The following is a 22,889-nucleotide window of genomic DNA, read 5'->3' as shown; positions in this document are numbered from 1 at the left end:
CAAAGCCAGGAGCTAGACTGGGCTGGGTCCTGTAGGCCATGTGAAGATTTGAACTTCTCCCTTGGGAAGTGAGGCCAGGGAGCAGGGAAGTGATAGGTCAAAGGTGAATTTCAGAATGCTCATCCAGGCTATGTATACACCTGCTCACTCCTGTACCAGCCTTCACGTGTGTACCTGTTCACAAGTACCCGCACAGCCAGACACACACAGGGATCCACCTGTGTGCCCGACCCTGCGCAGAGCTCTTCACAAACACAGCCCCCTGTCAGGCCCTACAGCTAGGTTGTGTCTAGTGTCTGCATTTTACGGAGGACGACACCAAGGCTCGAGGGTCGGAGAGGTGGAGAGTTTGCCCAGAGAGACACATGATGGCTCAGCAAAGCAGAGACTCCACGCCTGGACAACTGGCTTCCAGCCTGTGCTTGTGACCACCGGGCAGAGAGCAACCCAGAGAGAAGCAGCAGTTCTGCTTTGGAAGGACAGGCTGGAGTTCCTCCTGCTTGCCTTGTAGGCTTTGCCCCAAGGTCCAGCCCGTCAAACAGCTGGGGTGTGTTTCCTGGGGAAACTAGAGATGGAAAGTCCCAGATAGGCACCCTGGGATGACTAGGCTGTTCATGAAGCTCCCATTCCTGCCCCTTGGCCCTGTAATCGTTTATACAGCAGGGTTACTCATATTATTTCTTTTCATTCTGGAACTCTGAGCTGGCTAAGACCCGGCTAAGCTGGAGAAGATGTGGTACAGCCACTCTGTATCAGTTTCCCATTGCTGCTATAACAAATGACCACAAATGTAGTGGCTTTTTCTTTTTTTAAAAAAAGATTTTATTTATTTGTTCATGAGAGACACACAGAGAGAGGCAGAGACATAGGTAGAGAGAAAAGCAGGTTCTCTGCGGGGAGCCCGATGTGGGACTCGATCCCAGGACCCCAGGATCATGACCTGAGCCGAAGGCAGATGGTCAACTGCCGAGCCACCCAGGTGCCCCTGTAGTGATTTAAACAACACAAATTTGTTCTCTTTCAGCCTGGAGGTCATATGTCCCAAAGTCAAGGTGTTGAAGGGCTGTGTTCCTTTTGTGGACTCTAGAAGAGAATCTGTTTCCTTGTCTTTTCTAGCTTCTTGAGGCCGCCCACCGTCCTCAGCTTGTGGCTCCTTCCTCCTTCTCCAAAGCCAGCAAGAAAGCATCTTCCAACTTCTCTCTCTCTGACTCCAACCTTCCTGTATCTCTTTTATCAGGACCCTTCCTCACTACTCCTTTTAAGACCTGCTGCTGGATCTTGTTAATGCTTAATAAAGAAGCACATTTATTATGACATCATGAATGTAATCTTTAAAAATCCCGATAGCTGTATTTCAAGTTAACTGGCTTCCTGTGTAATCAATCCTATGTATTTGTTATGCTTTTACAAACAAGGCAAGGTATGAAAGTGTCACCAAATGCTCCAGTCGTCCGTGGCACGGAAAAAGTCACAGACATTCGCACTGCCCAGGAAAGTCTTGGGATCTTGGATATGTGGCCAAGAAGCTGGGCCGGGAGACTTTGGGGGTACCTGTCTGGAGCCTGGAGGATGGGTGACTTCAAAAGCTCCAGGAGGTAGCCTCTCTGAGTCCCCTTGGATCAGGTCAGGCTCAGTCCTGGAGGCCACAGCCCAGGCCCTGAGGCAGGACAGGAGGAGGAACTCAGATGAGGGGGGCACCCAGTCCATTGATGGGGCACACAGAGACGAGAGCAAATTCCATCGGGTTAGTTGTTCCTTCTACAGCAAATCCATGCAAGCAAGCGCTGCAGAGATGCAGAGAAATATCAGTGCTAGAGCCAGACGGCCTTAGGTTCAAATCCCAGGTTTGCTACTTGTCACCTGGGGGGCCAGGGCAGCTAATCTGGCCAATACTACCTTTCAGTTTCCCTACCATGAGGTGTGGTGAGGATTAAATGAATGACTTCAAAGAACAATACTAAATACACATCTGTCTGTCCGCTGTGACCCACTGCAATGATGATGGCGATGACCATTCTGACCTCTATTGTCTATTGACCATTCTGACCTCTGCCCTGGCTGCCAGAGCTCTTTACTCCTATAAGAAGAGTGTATTCTGAAGAAAAGGTGTTCTAGGCCAGTGGGCAGAGTGGGGCCTCCTGGGCTGGATTCTGTGGATTCCCAGGTCCTGCAAAGTCCTGTTCCACCTACCCAGCTCCCAGGTGCTCCCCCCCTCCGCCCGCCCGCCTGTGTCCTTCTCCCTCCCACAGAGCCTTCCTCTCTGTCCCCCTGACACAATCCAGCCCTCTCACCTTGCCCCTGCCCCTCTCACCACTCACCCTCCCCACCCTAGCCTTGGTTTTAGAAAGCCTAGCCACTTTCTCCAGGAAGCCTTCCCTGCTGTCTGTGGCTGGGTTCGAGATTTTTCTCTGAGCTTCCTGTAGTTCTATCATCGTGGCCTGTATTTATGGGCCTGTTTATCCCATTCAATGATAAATCCATCCTTGCACAAGCTGGCACATAGTAGGTGTGCAGCAAACATTTGTTAAAGGTAGGAAGGAAGGAGGGGGTTAGTCCAGCCCTTCAGGAACCATGAGACAACAGGCTGAGGAGCTTGACGGGGGTAAGGAGTGGGGGTCAGTTCTCAGCCTGCGGCCCCCCAAGGGCAGCCAGCCCTCTGTTCCCTCTCTGTCTGCCTGCTGATCCCCAGGGACAACAGAATGGGGTGGAGTGGCGGCAGCGGGAGTGGTGGTAGGGGGTTGTAGACAGAATACCCAACACCCTGGGGAGGGGAAGGCTGAGCTCTGAGGTCTCTAGAAAAGCTGGAGCAGGTGGGGAGGGGAGGCTGAAGCTCATATCTGGCTTTGCCCACCCAGGCAGCAGCTCCTGCAGGCAGCACATTCATCCCTGCATCACTGCCACCCTCTACCCCCCTCCTGCTCCTCCCGGGGAGGCACTAGAGGCCCCTTTCACGGCCGCCCTTGGGTCTGTGTGCACGTACAGCCAGTTATGCAGACTGCGTGTATGAAAACCTAGTTCCTGAGACATTGCAATTTACTTGAGGTTCCTGCCAATTTGCTCCTGTGTCTCACTTAGGGAAGCCTCCCCACCACCGAAGGATGGTGCTTGGGCCTGGGCCGGCTCACGCTCCCAGGCACCTTGGTTGAACAGAGTCCTAGGGTGGAGTGTAACCTAGGGGTAGGAAAGGAAAGGCTCTTTCCTGAGCCCTGGCACTGCACTGGGAGAGGTCGCCTGGATCACCAGACTCGGCACAGGGTTGAGCAAGCAGCTGCGGAGCATCATGGGATTCTGGGGCAGGGAATCCAGAGGCCGGGGCTTTCTGGGGGCTGTCAGCGGCTGATCTCAAGAGCGGAGACAGCAGCTGGAGCGCTGTGCAGAGAGGGCAGGACTCTGGCCGGAGATAGGGGAAGGGCTCCCCAGCTTGGTATCCGAATACCTGGCTCTGGGGAGCTGGAGCCTGTGATGTCCTCGAGGAGCCTAAATTCTTGCTGCCGCCACCCTCACATTGGCTTGCCCCAAAGCCTTATTATTATCACGATTGGTATTGTCCTTTTCTCCCCCAACATCTACCCACCCAGGTCCAGGCTGGCTGCTGCAAGGGTGCCCTCCTGGAACTCTGGGGCTAGGAGTCTGCAGGTTGCGGATGACCAGAGTCTGTGCCCCTATGGGGGTCGCTGAGGCCGTGGAGCCGGGGAGGGGGTGGGGGGTGGTTTCTGGGAAAGCCCACAAGAAGAGTGGAAGCCCAGACCCTAAGGCAAATAGCCAAAGACGGGAAGGGGGTTTCTGGCAGGAGGAACATTAAATGCCAGGGCCCGGGATGGGGCAATACCTGGGAACCACAGTTATTCTGTCCGCGGCCCAGGGTTCTGGGGGTTAGCGAGGCACTGGGTGGCGGAGGCACGGCACCCACGGGCAGGGCCTTGAACGCCGAGGACAGCGCGCCCTCCCGCTCCTTGGGCGGGGCCTGCCCCCACCGGCGCCCCCCACCTCTGTGCCCCCCCAGCCCGCCTCCTCTCCGTCTCCTTCGGGCGGGCCCGGGGAAGGCTATGGACGGCCGCGGCGCCCTTTCAAGTCCGCCTCCCGGAGGCTCCCGAGCCGGCCGGGCGCGGGGGCCGCTGCGCCGACATCAAAGCCCGGCGCCCCCGGCCAGATCCGGTTGCGGAAGGGGCGGGCGAGCCGGGAGGGAGGCAGGTTTCGGCGGATTCCGCTTTCATCCCCCGGCTCGGCGGCCGCGCACCTCCGGGGGCCCCGCACGTCCCTGCTGGGCGAGTCCGCGCAGGGCCGCGAGCCGCGCCGCGGGGCCGGGCGGGGCCGGGCGGGGCCGGGGGGCGGGGGGCGGGGGGGCCTCGGGCGGGGCCGGGCCCGGCTCCGAGCCTCGGGCACCCTCCCCGCCCCGGGAAGCCCAGGCCGGGTGGGGGCGGGGCGGGGGGCGGGGAGACGCCTTTGGGGAGCGGCTCCGGGAGGCGCGGGAAGTCTGGACCGCTGACACCTGGCGGGGACAGGGCCTGGCGGGGGTGCACCTGCGCCCTGCTCGCCCAGGCCGCGGGGAGGGGGGGGGCGGCCGCAGAGTCCCCTGCAGGATCCCACGCTCCCCGCCTCTGCGCCTCTGGCCTCGGCTCCCTAGCGGGCCTCGCTCGTCCTTCCTTCTTGCGAAACGGCTCTGCCTTCTGATGTCACAACAGTAAGAATGACAGGGGCCACACATTGTCCCCGCTGTTCCCAGCGTGGTTGACTCAGGACTTCCTTTCTCAGCTGCGCAGCCTGGGGCTCAGGGAGGGGACTTGACTTGCCCCGGGGTCACACAGCCAGGAAATTGGAGCCAGAGGTAGGCTCCGTGGCCAGGATGCACTTGGTTTCTGTGGCCTCTGTCCTCCACTGTTCCTGCCTGCTGCCCCCCCTCCCACCCCGGATTGATCACAACACAGGCATGGAGTAGGGGTGAGGCCGGGCTGGGAACAATGACAGCAGACACTGATTTGGCAGCACCCCAAGAGGAAGGTGTATCTATCACCCCCATTTTACAGACGGGAAAGCCGAGACACGAGGAGGTCACACAGCCAGCTAAGGAGCAGGGCCAGGTGTTGACCTAGTTTTTGGCTCCAGGGACTTGAGGCTTGGCCACCGCTGAGGGAGGGTGAGACAAGCAGAGCCCCCAGAGCACTTACTGTCTGTCAGCCCCAGGCCAGGAATCAGCTGAGTCAGCCCATGAACCTCAGCTGGGTGTGTGGGGGGTGCTGCTCTATGCCGGCTATTCAGCAGAGGGACTCAGACACAGGGAAGTGAAGCATGGGCCACAGCGGCCAGGAAATGACAGTCAGGCTTTGCACACGGCCTGTCTGGCTCCTGCCTTGATAGTTGTGGTGGCGAGAGGGGCACTAGCACCGCCACCCTACCCCCACCCCCACCGGCCACGCCGCTCAGTTGTGGAGCCCTTGAAGGGCTTCTCTGGGCAGGGCCTTGTCTGCCAAGAGGGGGCAATTTTAATGGGCCTCCCCAGGATGCCAGGTGCACTCAGGCTGGTGGGATGGGACCGGTGCCCGGGTATCAGGCAGATGCCACCCCAACCCAGAGATTTAAAATTCCTCCCTGGAAAATCAGATAATCAAGGAAGTCAAATACCGTGAAATGAGTGTGATCCTTGCCAGAAACCCAGAGGGAGCATCAGAAAATCATCACATGGCAAGTGCAGGCGTGTGACCCACCTCCTTGTTTTACGGGCAGGGAAACTGAGGCACAAGACACAGCAGCATCTATCGAGGGCCTCCTTTGTGGCCAGCTGTGTGTTGGAACCTATTCAGTGCCTGCGCTCCCTGAGCTCGGAAATGTGCTGAGACTGGTTCCTTATGTGCTAGTAATGTTACCATTATTCAATTCTGATCCAGGAAGGCCTTCCCTGAGGAGGACACATCCATGCTGAGACCTGATCTTAAGTAGGAGTCAGTGAAGCTGGTGAGAAACACAGTTCAGGCAGAGGGGAAGGCATGTGCAAAGGCCCTGGGGTGTGAAGGAGTTTGGCGCAGGAGAATAAAGAGGCTGGAAGACTGTTGCAAGAGTGAGGGGGAGAGGCACAAGCATGGAGAAGCCAGGGAGAAGGCAGAGGGCGCAGGACCTTGGGGGTTTGGAGGAGCCTGCCTAGGCCAGTCAGTGCTGGATGGAGGGAGAGGAGGCAAGCAGTGGGAGTCAAAGCTGACAACTAGGAATCCAGCCCACAGTGACCAACGTCAGGAGAACCCTGGCTGGGAGCAGGAGAGAGGAGGGAGCTGTCTCTAGTCCTGTTTTAAATCCTGCTCTGTTGAGCTCCTGAAAGAAAAGGGGAGATCAAAAGGTAAAATTTGCAAGTTAGATTTACCCTCAATTCTATTAAAGCACCGAAAGCTGTTGAAAAATAGTATTAGGGTCTTAATTCCACAAATGTTGGAAATCCCAGCCTGGAAGGCCCTGTCCTCCGCATGGGAGGAAGGAGGATGGGGCAACTGCCTGGCCTGTGGGCTCAGCTAATGTGGGCCAACAGGAAGCTGCCGAGGAGAATCCATGGCTACCCAGACTGGGTTTGGGCTTCTCAGAAGGGTGCTGTATACACAGTTGGGCTGTTTGGACCATAGGATGCCCAACTGCTGATGAGTGGGGTGGGGTGGGGGCAAGTCTTATCTTTGTCCCTGGGTGGGGAAGGGGGAAGGAGGGAGAGGGAGGAAGAGGGGCAGAGAGGAAGGAGAGAGAAGGAAGGGAAGGAGAGGCCCATGCTGGGTAGCAGTCACTGCCATGATGCGTCTGCTCTTGGGACCCACACTGTCCCTTCCTTCCCTGGTGGAACAGCATCTCCGCCGAGGGGGTGGGGGGCTGTGCTGGCCCCAGGCCCTCATCTGATCCTCACAGAGGTCTGGACCCCAGTCACCCTGCTCAGCCAGACACCAAGCCTGGGCACCTAACCTGGGACTCTGCACCCCGGTCTCTCTCGGGGCCTCACCCACAGCTGTCCGGCACCGTGTGTGTGTGTGTGTGTGTGTGTGTGTGTGTGTGTGTGTGTGTGAGCACGCATCTGCAGATGTTAGGTTAGGAGTGCAGACTGGACCAGACTGGCTGGGCCTAAATCCTGGCTCAGCCACTTGTGATCTGTGTGACCTTGGGTGAGTGACCCAACCTCTCTCTGTGCCCCAATTATGTGGAGGTAATGAGTTAATCTGAGAAACCCCATAGCATAGCCCTTGAAATAGAGTACGTGCTCTATGTTAGCTACTAAAAGGCTGACAATAAGATTCCTTCAGGAAAAGGCTCTAAACTGAAGGGAGGGGGTCTCAGAAGGTTCTAGAAGCTCCTGAATTAACTACAAAGCTTTGTGTGCAGGTATGTTTTTTCGGAATCGAGAAGGTCCTTAGCTTTCATCACAAAGTCTCATGACCCCCTCAAAAGCTGAGCAACCTTGAGGCAGCATTGACAGCCTCCCCCGTGCCAGGAGGGTCCATTTTCACGCAACATTTGAGGGGCTGCCTGTTGCCTGTCAGCCCGGGCAGGTGGGTCTTCAGCTGTCCTGCAGAACCCCACTGGCACCCACACATGGGGGGCCATGTGTGCGCAGGGACACTGAGCCCCTAACTCCAGAGGAATTATTTTTAAGGCTGAGAAAACACTGCACATTGTACCCAAACCAGCTCCTTTCTCCAGGATGGGGAGGCTCAAAAACAGACTTCAAAGGCAAGCTTTGAATAAACAAAACACAATAAAAATAACTCTTGGAACCCAAATGCTGAATCACAGCCCCAGGCACACTAAGCCAGTGATGCCAGTCCTCCCTGACGACAGGGACAGGCCCTCGTGCTGGGGCCTAGGAGGCCAGGCATCCTCATTTGCCTTACCTCCCAGCAGGCCATCCTGCCCAGCCTCACCCTCCAGGCCTTGCTGGAACTCCCACCAGCTCTATTCTGGTCGCTCTGTCGGGTTACAAGGGTCCTTTGCCCAATTCTTACCTGCTGAAGTGAGGGGCTTCCCTGTCTGGCTGATATCAGGGAGGCTGTGAGTATATGGTACCTGGCAGTGCCGCCCTGGGGAGCAGGAACCTGCTCCTAGGAGGCAGTGTGGCTTTAAGGATTCTGATCTGGGTTGGGCTGTGTGACCCCAAGATGGTCTCGGAGCCTTGTAGAAATGGGAATGACACAGCACCCCCTTCATGGCAATCCTTGCAATGAGGACAGGAGAGTAGCTGTGGGGGAGGCCTGGGTGTATGGCCAAGGCCAGCTCCCAAGCATGGGTGACCAGAACACCCACACTTACTGTGTGACACTCGGTCCCACTTTCTCCATCTATAAAATTGAATGATCTTGAAAGATCCTTCTATGAGATCTCGGATTGGGAAATGCGAGCATATTAGGTGTTAAATAGTGAGATGCCTGGGTGGCTTAGCGGTTGAGTGTCTGCCTTTGGCTCAGGGCATGATCCCGGGGTCCCGGGATCGAGTCCCACATCAGGCTCACTGCATGGAGCCTTCTTCTCCCTCTGTCCATGTCTCTGCCTCTCTCTCTCTGTCTCTCATGAATAAATAAATAATATCTTTTTTAAAGTTAAAAAATAAAATAAACTAGCATGTACCATACAGAATGTACATACAGTTGATATTACAGAATAAATATATGGGCATGTTGGGGCGCCTGGGTGGCAGAGTCAGTTGGGTGTCAGACTCTTGGTTTGGGCTCAGGTTGTAATCTCTGGGGGGTCAGGAGATCGAGCCCCCCATCAGGCTCCATCCTCAGTGTGAAGTCTGCTTGGGATTCCTTCTCTCCCTCGCCCTCTGCCCCTCCCTACCCTCGATTGTGCCCTCTCTCTCAACCAAATAAATAAATCTTTTAAAATATAGGCATGTCTGTACTTCCTTGTATGTGCACAGAATACCTCTGGAAGGTGCCCAGGAAATGGGGTTACCAAGTGGGAGGGACCATGGCCAGGTGGGGGGGGGGCTGGGAGGGGCTTGGGGCTTGTGTCTGCCAATGCCGTGCCACACATGGACATTATCTAGTACAGACATGCAGGTGGATTTTTTTTTAAGTCCTTTTGGAGGTTTGATGGTCCCGACTCCTGCCTGATGCTGACCCAACTCCCAGGAGCTGCTCTGGGGGATCCAGGGACCCATGACAGGGATTTGGGGTGACAGCAAAGCCCATTCTTTGATGTCATCTCCTGGGATCTGCTCCCCTGTCCTCAGTCTGGTCTCTTGTCTCTTGGCCCAACCAGCTGGAACTCCTCACAAGCCTTCAAACAAGCCAGACAGGGCCTTGCCTTCAGGCCAGTCCACCTGCAAGTGTCTCCAACCCCCTTCTCCCAGGCGGTCTGTGGGCCCCCCATACACCATTTGTGCCGATTAGTATCTGTGTCCAGGACCAGCCACACAATTTGCCAGGGCCCAGAGCAAAATGAAAACACAAGGCCCCTTGTTTAAAATTGATTGAGAATTGGGCACCTGGGTGTCTCAGTCCGTTGAGCATCTGTCTTCTGCTCAGGTCCCCAGATGGAGTCCTGCATTGCGCTCCCCACTTAGGGGGAGTGTCTGCTTCTCCCCCTGACCCTCCCCCCTCTTGTATTCTCTCTCTCTCTCTCTCTCTCTCTCTCTCTAAAATAAATAAAGTCTTTTAAAAAATTGAGAATTTCAAGAGGACACTAGAAGACCGATAAGCCTGGCGTATTCTCCTGCAGGGGCCATACCTCTGTGAAGCCAGCCCCATCTGTATCTCCCTCACCAAGACATGGGCTCCCTATTCAGAGAACTCAGGACAGAGTCTGGTACACAGTAGATGCTCAATTAATGTGTCCTGTGAAGGAAGGAAGGAAGGAAGGAGCAGTAGAGCAGTAGAGCAGAGGAATGGCAAAGTTTGCCAGCCACGGCCAGCCTGTGTACATTGGCTACAGCCCTGCCCTCTTGGCTGGAGGAAACCTGAGCCAGCTTCCAGGAGGAGGAAAGCTCAGCCTCAGAGGAGGCATCTGCCCCTGTGCTCCCGGCACACCTGCCTGTGCTTGTCCCCATCACAGCACTTACCACTGGTTTCTTCTCTGGGGCTTAGCTGTGTGACCCTGGGAAAGTGACTTACCCTCTGTGCCCTGGTTTCTTTATAGGGCATATTGGGCTAGGGGTGGTGCCTCCTTCATCACAGAGTTGTGCCCTCCTTCGTGGAGAAGTCAGTTCTAAAACTGGCAGTCTTTAGACCCCATCTGCACATGGCACCGGCTCAGTCATGTCCATTGTTACTCCTCGGTGATTCCTGGCTGCACTCTAAGCTCCTGTGGACTCCTGCTCGCCCTGGTTAATATTACAGAAAGCCTGTGGCTGGTGGAAGTCACCTGTGAGCCGACCTGGGGAGGCATCCTCCCCTGGGGGACACAGACTGGGTCCTCAGGGTGCCTACGAAGTACCTGAGCCAGCAGGTTCCTGTAGAAGATTCTTTGGGGGGTTTGCTGGCTCTGCAGCCAGGAGAGCTGGAAGTCTGCCCAGAGCCCAGTGGGGGGCTCCCTGGGCACTTGGGGGTGTCACCGCAGTCCCCAGAGCTGCCAGGTGCAGACAATAAACCAAGGAAACCCTGGTGAGTGAGTCATTAGTGGTCCCCTGTGCCTCGTGATGGGAGATGGCAGGCAAGCTGCTCCTGGTTGCTGCTCTTGGGGTCCAAGTGCCACCGTTCAGGAGGGTTCCAGAGCCCAACCTGGTGGGTCAAATCCCTGCTTCTGGGGTGGACTCTGCCTGGCACCCAAAACTGGTTCCCATGGGTCCCAGTGGCACAATGACCACCAGCGGCTGACCACCAGTCGCCCCTGCTTCCTGAGGCTGTTTATAGGGGACGCTGAGGCTTACACGGGGCTGCCTGGAGGTGGCAGCGTGCACTGTCTCCGTGGAGGCCTCTGAAGGCCTTCACCAGGGTCCCCTGGAAGATGCAGACCATCTGTCACTTAGGACATATTTAGAAGAGAATGACAAAGGGACCCAAAGAGGCAGAAATGTTGGGGAGGGGGATTTAGATAATGGCAGACAAAGGCAGAGGGACTGGGAGGAGCAGTGGGCAGCCCCTCTGGGCTGGGGGACGCTGGCCTTTCCCTCTGTCCAGGCAACAGCCCTCCTGAGCCCCTGGCCCCAGCCCCCTGCCCGTGTTGGGAACTGTGGCACCAGCCTGGCTGCAGAGACTGTGGCAGTCACCGCACCCCCCATCCTGGCTTCTGTCCTCTGTCCAGGTCTCATCACGCCCCCACCTCATGGCCCTGGAGAGTCCCAGTGTCCACCCCCTGCCCTGCGCAATGGCTCAGGTCCCCCACTCTGTGCCCCCAAATCCCCAGGCTTCCCACCCTCGCACTTGCCACTCCATCCTGGAATCACCCATTTGAGTCCACATCCTACACCAGACCCCAGACTGTGACCTCCTGAGAGCAGAGTCAGTCATGCGGGTGCCTGCTGTGTGCCCAGGGCCCAGCATGTGTGTGGCACACGGTAGGTGCTCAACAAACTGCACAATGAAAGTGGGAGTCCACGGGGCAGCTCGTGTCCCCAGAGCTCCACCTGCAGTTCCCATCTTCAGTGGCTCCCCATGGCTACAGAGCCCCTCTCTGGGTGCCCCCAGCACTGCCTTTCCTGCTCCATTCCCTTGGGAAATCTTGAGGCTCCCTGCCTCTGTTGGGGGGGGGCTGGGGGGGTTGGGGGGGGCTTGGGCTCTTGCATTGCACTTAGGCTTATCTTGTCTTCACATCCTCCCCAAATTCCATCTGCTCTGAACAAATCTCTCTCTTCCCCTGACCTTGCTCGGTTCACCCTGGTGCTCCTTGTGCTAGAGTATAGATACCCAGGAAGGGACGGTCCTCCAGATCACCCCATTTTGGGGTTTGAGGAGAGGGAGCCCACATGGCAAGGCTTTCAGCGGTTGACACGGGGAGTTGCATGTTGGGGTCAGTCTCCTGGCCAACACTTAGTCTGTGTGACCTTGGCCCCCAGCTTAGCCTCTCTGGGCCTTGGTTCCCCTCCCCCACCCCCACCAGGAATGGTTGTACTGAGTAGCTGGAGAGAAGAGCTGGAGGCGGGGCGCTGGGGTAGGACAGCTGAGGGCCTCGCCTCAGCTCCAGCTCCCACGCCTGTGCCAGCCGGAGCAGGACCCCCTAACCTCTCTGGGCCTTGGAGTCCTTATCAGCAAATGGTGCTCAGGAGATGCTCTCACAGGGTGGAGGGCTCCAACCGGGGAGGGAGGGAGCATTCAGGGGAAAGGAGCAGGGATTTTCCTGCCTCTCCATCACTGCCTTCTGCCCTGGGTAGAGTCATTCCTCCCAGTCTGCCACCCACCAGCTAGACCCAGGCCCCACCCGGCCTGGCCCAGGTCTGCACAGGGCCCAGGACAGGGTCACTGGTGCGGGGATGGCATGGGACCTGGGGGTGTGATTATTCCAGGTGAGATGGCAGACCGGAACTGGGAGGACTGGGATGAGTGGGGGCAGGGATACAATTGCCATGCTGCACCCTCCTACGGGTGGGTCCGGGGTGACAGGAGAACAGAAGCCACCACGGCCGCTTTCTGGGTCCTTCCAGGCATGAGGCTGCCTGGATCCCAGGTGGCCAGCCCTGAGTGGAAGTGTCCCAGTGAAGGGGACCCTACTGTGCCCCCCAGGACCCTGGGTGCCCCCATCCCCATGCAGCCCCCCCCCCCCACGCGTGCTCCCTTCCCGTTCGATGTCGCCCAGAGGCAGGTGGGACCCAAGCAAGGAACGCAGCCGCGCATGTGGGGCCTGTGGGGCCTGTGGGGCCGGCCGCAGGGAGGGGCCGCCTGCGTGTGCTGTGGCCCGTGTGTGCGTGTGCGGGGTCTCTGCGGGCTGGGCCTGCAGGGGGGCTGTGGCCGGGGTCCCCGTCTGTGCGCGCTGTGAGGGGCGGGATGGGAGGCTCGAGGCCCCTGGACACGGAATCCCCGTCGTGGGGGGGGGGGAGAGGGGGAGGGGGAGGGGGGGGGGGGGGGGGGGGGGGAGGGGGAGGGGGAGGGAGAGGGGAGCAGAGCCGGCCGGTCCGAGGGGAAAGCAGAAGCCAGAGCGCTCTGCGGGAACCGGGTCGGGAAGGGCACCGGGGCCGCCGGGAGGCGGGGCGGGGCGGGGCGGGGCGGGCCCGGGGTGCGGGGCGCGACAGGGCGCCCCTCCCCGCCCCGGACGCCGCGGGCTCAGGTCCCGGCGCCACAGCCCCCGGGAGCTCTTCGCGGGCCTCGACTTCCAGCCTGGTCGCCCGCAGCGCCGCTGCAAGCCTAGCACTTTTTGGCTCAAGAGCAACAAAAAGCAGCGAGAGAAGGGGGGGCCCGGGCCAGCGGCGAACCCGGGGCAGGTGGAAGGCGGCGCGGCGCGGGCGGGAGACGCGGGCGCGGCGCGAGGGGAAAAGTTTCCGACCCGGAGCCGGAGGCTGCGAAGTTTCGGCCGCGCCGGGCGGCGCCAAAGCCAGGCCAACACTGCCCCCGCGTGGGCGCGGCGCGGCCCTGCAGCGGGCAGCCGGGGGAGGGCCCGCCGCGGCCCTTGGGGAGAAACTGAGGCTCGGAGACGGGGGGCGGGGGGAGGTGGGCGGCGCAAGGTCACGGGGGAGGGGGCGCGGCAGAATCAGGCCTCCTCTGAGGCCCGCAAGCTCTCGGAGAAATGGAAATCCTAGGGCGGGGTGGGGGTGTCGTGAAAGCCCAGGAAGGAGGGTGCAAGGGCGTCATCCCAGGCAGGGAAGCCTCATCCAGTGCCCAGGGAAGGGGAGTTGAAGCGTTGCCCCCATCCCATCCCCCGCAGGGTTTCTCCAAACCGCCTAGATCTGTGACCTTTCTTCTGGAGGCAGGGCACCCCTGCCTGTGAGTTGCATGCAAATCCTCCCCATCCACTACCCTCCTGGCCCTAAATCCCCACCGCCGGCCCCCAGCCCAGCACCCCGCTACCTATCCTTTCTGCGGGGCGCCTGGGTGTGGATTCCGTGGCTGTTTCCTCACTGGCCAGGAGGTGGCGATAAAGACCTGGATCTTGGGCTTGGCGAGAGGTTGGGGCCCGGCCGCTTGGACACAGGGGAGGACAGGAGGCTTCAACTTTGCCCGGGAGGCCAGTGCAGCGGTCAGATCAACCCACCTGGTCCTTTGCCACCACTCGATGTGATTTTGAACACTGCCCATGCCTCCTCCCCCCACCACTAGGAAAGCAACATCTGGTACCCACCCGGGATGCTTGCCCTCCAGGGACCAGATGGTGTGAACCTGGCCTGGGGAATGCAGTGCGGAAGACAAAGGTTTGTCCACTCCTTTGGAGTCTGGACACCCTCATCCCATGGTGGAGGTCAGCAAGTGGCCTTTGGTTCCAGTCAAAGATGGAAGCTGGCGGGGCCTCAGGGCAGGTGTCTGTTTCAGGTGTGGGTTGATCTGGGTTGACAGAGGCTTGGTCCCAGGTTTGAAGTGTGTGTGGAAGGCTTCTCGCCTTCCAGAAGAGGGGTTCACCTGGAACAAGCCCTGGCCCCATGAGGATGCCTTGCCCCCACCCCTCAGCCTCATCTCAGCCATGACTTTGTCCTCTCCTTCTCCTAGGTCCAGGAGCCTTGGAGCCCAGCAACTTGTAGGGTGAGACATAGCAGGTCCCAGCCACTTGAAATGCATGTTTATTTGTGGGGCAAGAGAGGCCTCTCCTCACCCCCTGGCCCGTGTCCACACATGGGCTGGAGCTCCAGTAGCCATTCACCCAGGAGCCTGCTGTGACTTCGTGGAGGGCAGGAGCAGCCGGTAGCCCTTAGGGCGGCCTCGCTTCAGGATTGTGTGCAGCACCAAGCTGGGCAGGAAGGATTCCTAGAGAGACAAGGAGGACTGACTGGACGCTCCAGGGGCCTCTGGGCAGGAGATCCCAGGGGGATTCTATACCCCCAGTCCAAAGGGGTGGGCACTGGAGTCAGCCCCAACGTACAGATGAGGAAACAAATGCAAAAAGCCCCCAGCACCTGCAAGTATGGAGCTGGGAATCTGAACCCAGCTCAGCTCGAGACCCCAGCCCTCAGCCACATGCAGGGAGGCTTCACTCGGTACCCCAGCCACCCCCTGGGCAGGAGTGCTCTGGGTGGTTGGCTGCCAGCAGGTGCTCACCAGCTTCTGGCTCCAGGAGCAGGGCGATTTGCCCACTGGCTCCAGAGTGTGGTCGGTGTCCAGCAAGGTTTTGAGGTCACCTTGCTGCCTCTGTGTGCTGGCCCTGGGGATGAAGGGCAGGCTGTTCATGAAGGCATCCTCAGACAGGTGACTCTGTGGCTCCTGGGTGGGCCTGGGGAGGGTGGGGACAGGAGCCTGTGAGTTGCATGGACTCTGAGTTCCAGGTCCACCCATGGCTGGCAGGGCCCTCAAGGGCCCCGACCCTTAGCCTGCCCGCCACTGGGTGGGGTAGTCGACAGGGTGAGGAGAGGGCGCCCTGGCAATGCGTAGGAGTCCTGTCCCCTTCCCCGAAGCCTCACAGGCCGGGGCACTCCCAGCAGAACAACGAGACGCTGGCCATGGCCTCCTCCTGGGCCCTGGGGCTTAGGGCTTTGGGCAAACTCTCCAGCCATCTCCCGACACTCCCGGACACCCGTTCTGATGTCGATGATCGGGTGGCTATCCCATTCTCGATGTTGCTCTGCCGGACTGGAGGAGAGAGGGCTCCTGTGAGATCTCTACCTGGCGGGGCTCTGGCACCCCCACTCTCCCCTCCTCCCTCTCTGGCAGGCAAGGCTGGGCAGAACCCTGTCTCCATGGCAACCCGAGGCTCCCCCGTGCCGTCTGGCTGCCTCCAGAGAAGGCTCAGGTTTTAAAACTATCTTGCGTGACTGTTTCTGCCTTTATGACCCAAACTGTGCCCCCACACACACCATACCCCCTCCTGCTGCAGCCCCAGATGGGCCTTCTTTCCCATAATGGGAAGGCCAGTCACGCCACCGTGGAAACCCAGAGACAATGCTGAGCCTCCTGCAGGGGTGGAAGGGCTGAGAGTCTTTCTTGCCCAATAGCTGCCCTTCTGGCTGGTCAGGGACCCCAAATTCCCCAATGGCTGCCTCAGGATGGAAAGGGCTGGGAAGCAGTCAGCTGGGCCCCGCTCTGGTGCCCTGGGACGTGACCACAGCTCCCGTGGCCACGGCGGACAAAGAAGCTTCTCCTGTGTCAGCTAACTGCCATTGGCCTGAAACTTTCTCCAGTGTTTGTCTGGGGACACTCTGGCTTCTCTTCTCGGCCGCCGTGTCACCTGCTCTCTGGGCTTTGGCTTCCCCATTAACCAAGAAGTTAGACAAAACTGCAGCTTTTATTTCCAACTTCCTATGACCTTAAGGGGCCTGAGTAGGGTCCCTCCTGAGTCAGTGAAGGTCCTGGATTTTAGGGCTTTACCCACAGCTAGGCTTTGGAGCAGCCGTTTCCTGAAACTGCACACAGGAGGTGGTCAATAAATAGATGGAAGCTCTTGGAGGCCCTGGGGCTGCTATATCCTGAGAAGTGAAGAGGCCGGGCTGATGGAGAAAGGGGTGGGAGGAGGATTGGTAAAGGTTATACCAGAGCAAGGACACGGATTCTTCCCATCTGCCTCTTGACACCCTTTTCAGAAAACACTGAAAACCGTGCCAAAGCAGACACCATCACATCCATTCCCAAATTGCTGAGAGCAAACTTCTATTCCCAAACCCAGGTCTGGTGGTTCCTAGCTTCTTTTCTGGCCTTCCCCAGAGAGAAGGTTGGATCTTCTAGACCTTTCTGGGCAACTCCTCAGACAGCCAGCCTCTCTGGGCAACTCCTCAGCCAGGTCTTCTAGACCTTTCTGGGCAATACCTTCATGGATATGGGCAGAAGGTGCTTTAAGTGCCTTTGCCACCTTCTTCAGCCCCTGTAAGCCATGGAAGGGGCCAGACAGGGGTCGGGAGGCCATGGGTGCCACCTGTTCCAAGGTGGGCAGATATGGCACTTCCTGAGAACCCCTGGCAGCAAGAAGTCCTGCAGCGGTGACCAAGCCTGGGTAGCCATTGTTTCCTGCACTGTGGCTGCTCTCTGGTGCCACCCATATTCAGACACCTCTGCAGGACCTCAGACACTCTACACGGTCTTCGAGGTCCTCCTAACACTCTCTGGAGAAGCCTTCTCGGCAGCGTCAGTGGATTCCTGGCCTTTGCAGGCCGGCCCTTACTCCCAGGGCCATAGCCTCTGCTCTCTGGGCTCCAAGCTGGAACTTTCTGGAGTCCTGGCGCTCCCCATCCTGTCTGCCTACCTGCACAGTTGCGCTCCCAGTAGCGGAGTGCTGTGTCCCGCAGGGTTTCATCAGCAAATCGCACTCGGAAGGGGCAAAACCGCCTGCACCGCCCTGAGTCTTCCCCTGAGGAGCTGTGGGTGAGCACAGTCTTGAGCTTAGGAGCCTGTATATTGTGGGACCTGCTGGGAGAGGTGAGAAGGGCAAGGGAGGGCCAGGGTCTGAGCCCCCAGCCCCACATTCCACCCCAACAGCACACATCCACTCAACCAGAGCTCGCTGTGTATCCTGACAACCACAATACCTGGCCTTTTCAGGGAACGCTTTGCCTGCCAAGGAGGTGGATCAGGCCTGTCACATGCATCAGCCCACCAAACCCACACAGCTCTGGGAAGTATGATTATTCTCCCCATTTTGCAGATGAGTAAACTGTGGCACAGAGATGTTTTACAACTTGCCCAAGGTCATGCAGCTCGTAAAAGGTAGAGCCAAGATTTTTTGTTATTTTTTTTTATTTATTTATGATAGTCACAGAGAGAGAGAGAGAGAGAGAGGCAGAGACACGGGCAGAGGGAGAAGCAGGCTCCATGCACTGGGAGGCCAATGTGGGATTCGATCCCGGGTCTCCAGGATCGCGCCCTGGGCCAAAGGCAGGCACCAAACCACTGCGCCACCCAGGGATCCCGATTTTTTGTTATTTTTGAGCCAAGATCTGAATCTTAGTTCCAGAGCCGGCATGCTTATATATCAAGCAATTCAGCAGAGAGAAGAAAGAGAGGAAGTTGAGAGTCAAGTCATCCTGGGTTTCCAGCCTAACTCTTTGAAGCATCAGTTTCTTTATCTGTAAAATGGGGCTCATTACCACATGGGGTGGTGAGATGAAACGGATGGCAAAGCACTCCACCTGGATGTGTGGTGCCCAGAGTAATCATTTCTAACTTCTAATTGCTCTTTTTTTTTTTTTAAGGTTTTACTTTATTTATTCATGAGAGACACAGAGAAAGAGGCAGAGACATAGGCAGAGGGAGAAGCAGGATCCCTGCAGGGAACCCGATGCGGGAGTTGATCCCAGGACCTCGGGTTCGCGACCTGAGCCGAAGGCAGACGCTCAACCACTGAGCCACCCAGGTGCCCCTCAAACTGTTTTTATAATCATTAGTCTCAGTTATGCCCTTTCTCAGGCACATGAGCTTGGGCAGACCACAATCAGGTCTCCATTTTGCAGTTTTCCTCTTTAAATTATGTATTATATATTGTAGAGCAATATAATAATAGCCTCCTTCTAAGAGTTTGGAAAGTATCAAATAACTTATGGGAGGCGTCTAGTACAAGGCCTGGCATGGGGCCTGCACTCAATAAAGGGCATTCTGTTGTTGTTACATTTATTAATTTTAGCCTCAAGGGCAAGCCTGCAGGAGGGCCTGCTTGATCCATCTGTGGCTCTGTTATTCAGAAATGTCACGTTCCACCTTAAGGACACACATATTGATGTATCTACATCCATTTATCTGACTACTTCTTTTTTTTTAATTTTTTTAAAATTTATTTATGATAGTCACACACACAGAGAGAGAGAGAGAGAGAGAGAGAGAGGCAGAGGGAGAAGCAGGCTCCATGCAGGGAGCCCGACGTGGGACTCGATCCCGGGTCTCCAGGATCGCGCCCTGGGCCAAAGGCAGGCGCTAAACCGCTGCGCCACCCAGGGATCCCCCTGACTACTTCTTTATGTCTGTGTGGACACGTAAAGGATGCTTTCATCAGCCCACTAAAGAGCCAGGCAGACAGGAGACGGCTACAGGTGTTGGGACCTACTTAGTGATCCGATAGTTGCCTGCTTATCAAGGCCCAGTCTGTGCTAGCCTCAGGGCCAGACCCAGGTGCATCCTGGCTTTGCCCAGAGGACTGAAGTCTCAGCTTCTCCTGTCAAAGGCTTCTGGAGCCCATTCCAGGGCACCCCGGTGTCCCCTGTAGGGCCTACCAGACAATCTCACACACCATGAAGTGCTCAAGTATTAGCTCTTAAATGTGAAACACTGTGATTATGTCCATCCCTGCTGTTTGTCATATTTGAGATAATGAGTTCCATACTTGTACTTATTATGTCTTAGGAGAAGTAGTGTGTTTCTTTGGGGTGATTGATTTAAAGTTCCTGGGTTGGCAAATGTGTTTCACTTCTGGCACCTATTCTGATCCACTGGTAGCGTCTGCCTGGAACACTGTGTCAGGAAGGGTTTGAGGCCCAGTGGGGGAAAAATGCTGGGGTCAAATAATACTGTCAGCCATGGGTCCAAAAGGAGAAGGGATGGCATGTATGTAGTGCATTTACTTTCCTTGCTCTTTAAACTCATGGGCAATGCTCTTCACCTTTCACCTCTGTTTAAGCCTGTTTATGCTGGAGGAGTTTTTTTTTTTTTTTTTTTTTTTTCTACATTCTTTTCCTCCATTAGAGCTATGGCATTGAGATCCAGGTAAGCTATACTGCCCAGGCTCTTCTACCTCCATTCCTTATCTTATTTCCCCCAACATTTGACACGTAGCAAAACCTAATAAAAGCTAGAGGAAGAAATGGACGAATTGATGGTGGGATGAGTAAAAGGATGGAAGATTAGGTGGGTGGATGGATGGATGGACTCATGAATGAGTTAATGAAAAGGTCTGAATAGGACTGGATGTTAGAGGGATGGGTAGATGTATGGATAAGTGGATGAATGCTTCTGTATATGGGTATGTGGACTCGTAGATGGCTTCATGACAAGATTATAGATGGACAGTACCCTGGATTTACAAGTGCATGGAAGGATTTGTAGGTGACTAATCACTGGATTCAGGGATGGATAGAACCGTAGAGTTTGTGGATAGAAAGATGACTGGCTAGATGGATGAATGGATGGATAGATGGATGGATGGGTGCGTGGGTGGAGAGAGATTCATGGATGCATTGTATAACACCTGGTTCGCAGAGAAGCTGTATGCAAAGATGGATAGGTGAATGGGAGCAGGAATATCTGAATGGATTCATGGATGGATTATGAATATGTTGGTAGAGGCCTGATGAATAAATGGGTGGATGGATTCATAGATGTTGATGGATAATCCTTGGATAGGTTGGGAGGAGACCTGCTCTGGGATAGATCTCTGGGTGGATGCATGGACGGATTATGGATTTGGCAGAAGACCTGATTCGTGGATGGACACATAGATGGATGTATAGGTGGACAGATAGGTAAATTCATGGGCAAAAGACAATAGGAAAGAAAAGAAGGAATGCTCCTTTTCCCCACCCCCTACCGCCAGGCTCCTGTAACTCACTGGTTGCCTTTCTTGAGGGTGAATTGTGAACGATCTTTCCTCAGGGTCCCCGCGGCAGGTATCTGATGGAGCAAAATCTTCTTAAGACTATCCTGGAAGTATGATGACTGGCCCCTTGAAGATAAACAAGCCACACCTGGCATGAGTGGTCAGGGTCCTCCCCACCTTCGGATCATTGTCAGCAACCCTGTCCCCATCAGCAGGTAATGGATACTTACCTCAGGTCTGGAAGGAAAGAACAGTGGGGACACTGGGGAGAATTGTGGCATTGCTCTGACACACTCCTTTTGGGTCGTGATGCTGAGGATGCTAGCCAGGAGGAGGTGGAGATAGCCATGAGCCTTTGCTTGGGGACGGTCCTTACGAGGCTCTCCCTAGTTATATGGCCTTGGGCCTCGGTTTCCTCAACTGTACAAAAGGGGCAATGGGGGACACCTGGGTAGCTCAGCGGTTGAGTGTCTGCCTTTGGCTCAGGGCGTGATCCCGGGATCCGGGATGGAGTCCCACATCGGGCTCCCTGCATGGAGCCTGCTTCTCCCTCTGCCTGTGTCTCTGTCTCTCTCTCATTGTCTCTCATGAATAAATAAATAAAATCTTAAAAAAAAAGGGGGGGGCAATGGGAGACCCGCCCTCCAGGGGTGGTCGGCAGGACTTCGGCGGGCGGACTCCGCTAGCAGTAGTAGCTCCATTCGCTCCGGAAATGACTCCGCCCCGCCCCCGCCCCCCGCCCCGCCCCGCCCCCGCCCCCGCCCCGCCCCCCCGGGGCCGACCCGGGCGGGGCCTCACCCGGCGGCGGCCCTGCGCGCTCTGCCCGCCGCTGGTGCAGGAACTCGCGGACCCTGCTGGGGAGGAGCTCTCCTAGGAGACCGCGCAGCGAATCCGGGGCCTCCCAGGCCGCGCCCCGCCAGGGATCCTCGCTCTCCCCCGGCCTGGCGCGCGGGGGCGCGGGTTCCCGGGGCGCCCTGGCCAGGAGCGGGGGCGGCAGCAGGAGTGACCTCAGCTTTGTCCGGTTCTGCGCCGCCCGCTGGGCCGCGGTGGGCAGGGCTGGCAGGCGCAGCGAGGGGCTCCTGACGCCCACGCCCATCTCCGGGTACGAGGACCCGCTCGGCCACCACCCGCCGCCGCCTACCCCCGAGGCCCTCCAGCTGTCGGGGACCCCCGCGCCCGAGACCTTGCGGAGCTGCGGCAGGGGCAGGCTGGGCAGCAGCGGGCCTCCCCTTCCGCGAGCGCCGTCGCCGGGGAGCCCCTTGAACGCCATCTGCTGGGCCCCGGGGTTGGGGAGACGCCTGGGCATTGTCTGGCCCTGCGCTCAGCTCAGGGCATTCTCACGCCAGAGGGGGGGGCGGGGGGTGCCGTGTGAAGTGGAGAGGAGGGCATAGGCCAGCCCCCAAGCCATAGTGCCCGGGGTGGGGAGGGACTTGTGGTTAGGGGGTAACGCCACTGTCTCTCTTCTGGCCGCCAGTGGCTTCAGGCCAGAGCTTGCCCAGCCTCTGTTTCCTCACCTGCAAAATGGTCACGTCAGAGTACATGCCTTTCTGAGTTGCTGTGACGTTTAGGTGAGTGAGCACGTGTAAATGGCATAGAATAGTGCCAGGCACTTTGTGCATGCTCAATTAAAGCTAGCTGCTACTATTGTTGTTATAATTACTTTAAAATTGTTATTTAGGATTTCGTCTCAGTTCCACTACTTATTAGCTTTGCAACCTTGGACAAGCCAATTGATTCACTTCTCTCATGCCTTTATCTGTAGAATGGGGATAACAGAGCACCTGCTCCTCTGTGACTAAGCACACTGGAGTGTTCAAGGTCTATTATGCTATCTATTAGCACTCCACCGGGAATTAGGAAACCTGGAACCAGGTTTGAAAGGAGACACCTGCCTAGCAGTTGCCCAGTCCTGCTGGGCCGTTAGGGCCCCTTGGGCGGAGAGCTTGTTGAGAGTACAGATGCCTCAGATTCTGATTCAATAGGTTTGGAGCCAAGATACATATTTTTTCTTTAAGATTTTATTTTTAAGTAATCTCTACCTCCAATGTGGGGCTCGAACTCACAACCCAGAGATCAAGAGTCACAAGCTCTACTGGCTGAGCCAGCCAGGCGCTCCAAGACACATATTTTTAACAAACTTGCCCTTTGGGAGACAGAGTCCTACACTTGCTCCCAGCTTTTGACACGGGGGGGGGGGGGGTGTCTTAGAGCCTGCTGCCTCCCTACCACACTCTCCTCCCAGATTGTTATCTCTGAGCTGGCTCCTGGTGTTACACTTACCTTAGTGGGGCTTCTAGTGGGTCCAGAGAAGGTCCCTTGAGTTTAGAGCCCCCTAATCGGTGGGCTGGTCCTTGGGAGATCCCATCTTCCCAGCCTGGTCTCTCTGCTGCACCCTCCCTGCTGCCTCAAGG

The 22,889-nt window shown here is 57.1% G+C and overlaps 1 protein-coding gene and 1 long non-coding RNA gene across 13 annotated transcripts; both read right to left on the bottom strand.

Annotated features, from left to right (window-relative positions):
* Positions 1-1,106: 1,106 nt before the first annotated feature.
* Positions 1,107-3,983, bottom strand: LOC119876616. Its single transcript, XR_005364080.1, has 2 exons — positions 3,575-3,983; positions 1,107-1,784 (listed from the first exon to the last, which is right to left on the bottom strand). It is a non-coding gene; the product is annotated as an uncharacterized LOC119876616 (long non-coding RNA).
* Positions 3,984-14,579: 10,596 nt separating this feature from the next.
* On the bottom strand, positions 14,580-21,977 carry C9H9orf50 (chromosome 9 C9orf50 homolog). 12 transcript variants are annotated; one of them, XM_038549078.1, is made up of 7 exons: positions 21,277-21,968; positions 20,709-20,898; positions 20,491-20,604; positions 17,203-17,366; positions 15,431-15,599; positions 15,072-15,174; positions 14,580-14,780 (listed from the first exon to the last, which is right to left on the bottom strand). In XM_038549078.1, exons 1-7 carry the CDS (start codon positions 21,782-21,784, stop codon positions 14,673-14,675), a joined length of 1,356 nt encoding a protein of 451 aa, XP_038405006.1. In that variant the 5' UTR covers positions 21,785-21,968; the 3' UTR covers positions 14,580-14,672. The 12 variants fall into 12 exon arrangements, with proteins under 12 accessions (XP_038405006.1, XP_038405004.1, XP_038405002.1 ...); XM_038549076.1 differs by having other exon boundaries at positions 15,072-15,243; positions 17,203-17,315; positions 21,277-21,965; XM_038549074.1 differs by having other exon boundaries at positions 15,072-15,243; positions 21,277-21,964.
* Between the last annotated feature and the right edge of the window lie 912 nt (positions 21,978-22,889).

This window comes from Canis lupus, chromosome 9 (assembly GCF_011100685.1).
Source record: "Canis lupus familiaris isolate Mischka breed German Shepherd chromosome 9, alternate assembly UU_Cfam_GSD_1.0, whole genome shotgun sequence".
NCBI classification, from domain to species: domain Eukaryota; kingdom Metazoa; phylum Chordata; class Mammalia; order Carnivora; family Canidae; genus Canis; species Canis lupus.
Note: the sequence above shows the minus strand (reverse complement) of the source record. Positions and strands in the feature narration are given on the sequence as shown.

What these genes read in the sequence shown, in the direction of transcription:
- C9H9orf50 (XM_038549074.1), bottom strand. Translation starts at nt 21,784, where the DNA reads ATGCCCAGGCGTCTCCCCAACCCCGGGGCCCAGCAGATGGCGTTCAAG. An exon ending in CTGGGAGCGCAACTGTGCAG is followed by an intron (nt 15,600 to 17,202) that starts GTAGGCAGACAG and finishes TCTCTCCTCCAG; the next exon opens with TCCGGCAGAGCAACATCGAG. An exon ending in TGCTGGGAGTGCCCCGGCCT is followed by an intron (nt 15,244 to 15,430) that starts GTGAGGCTTCGG and finishes CACCCTCCCCAG; the next exon opens with GCCCACCCAGGAGCCACAGA.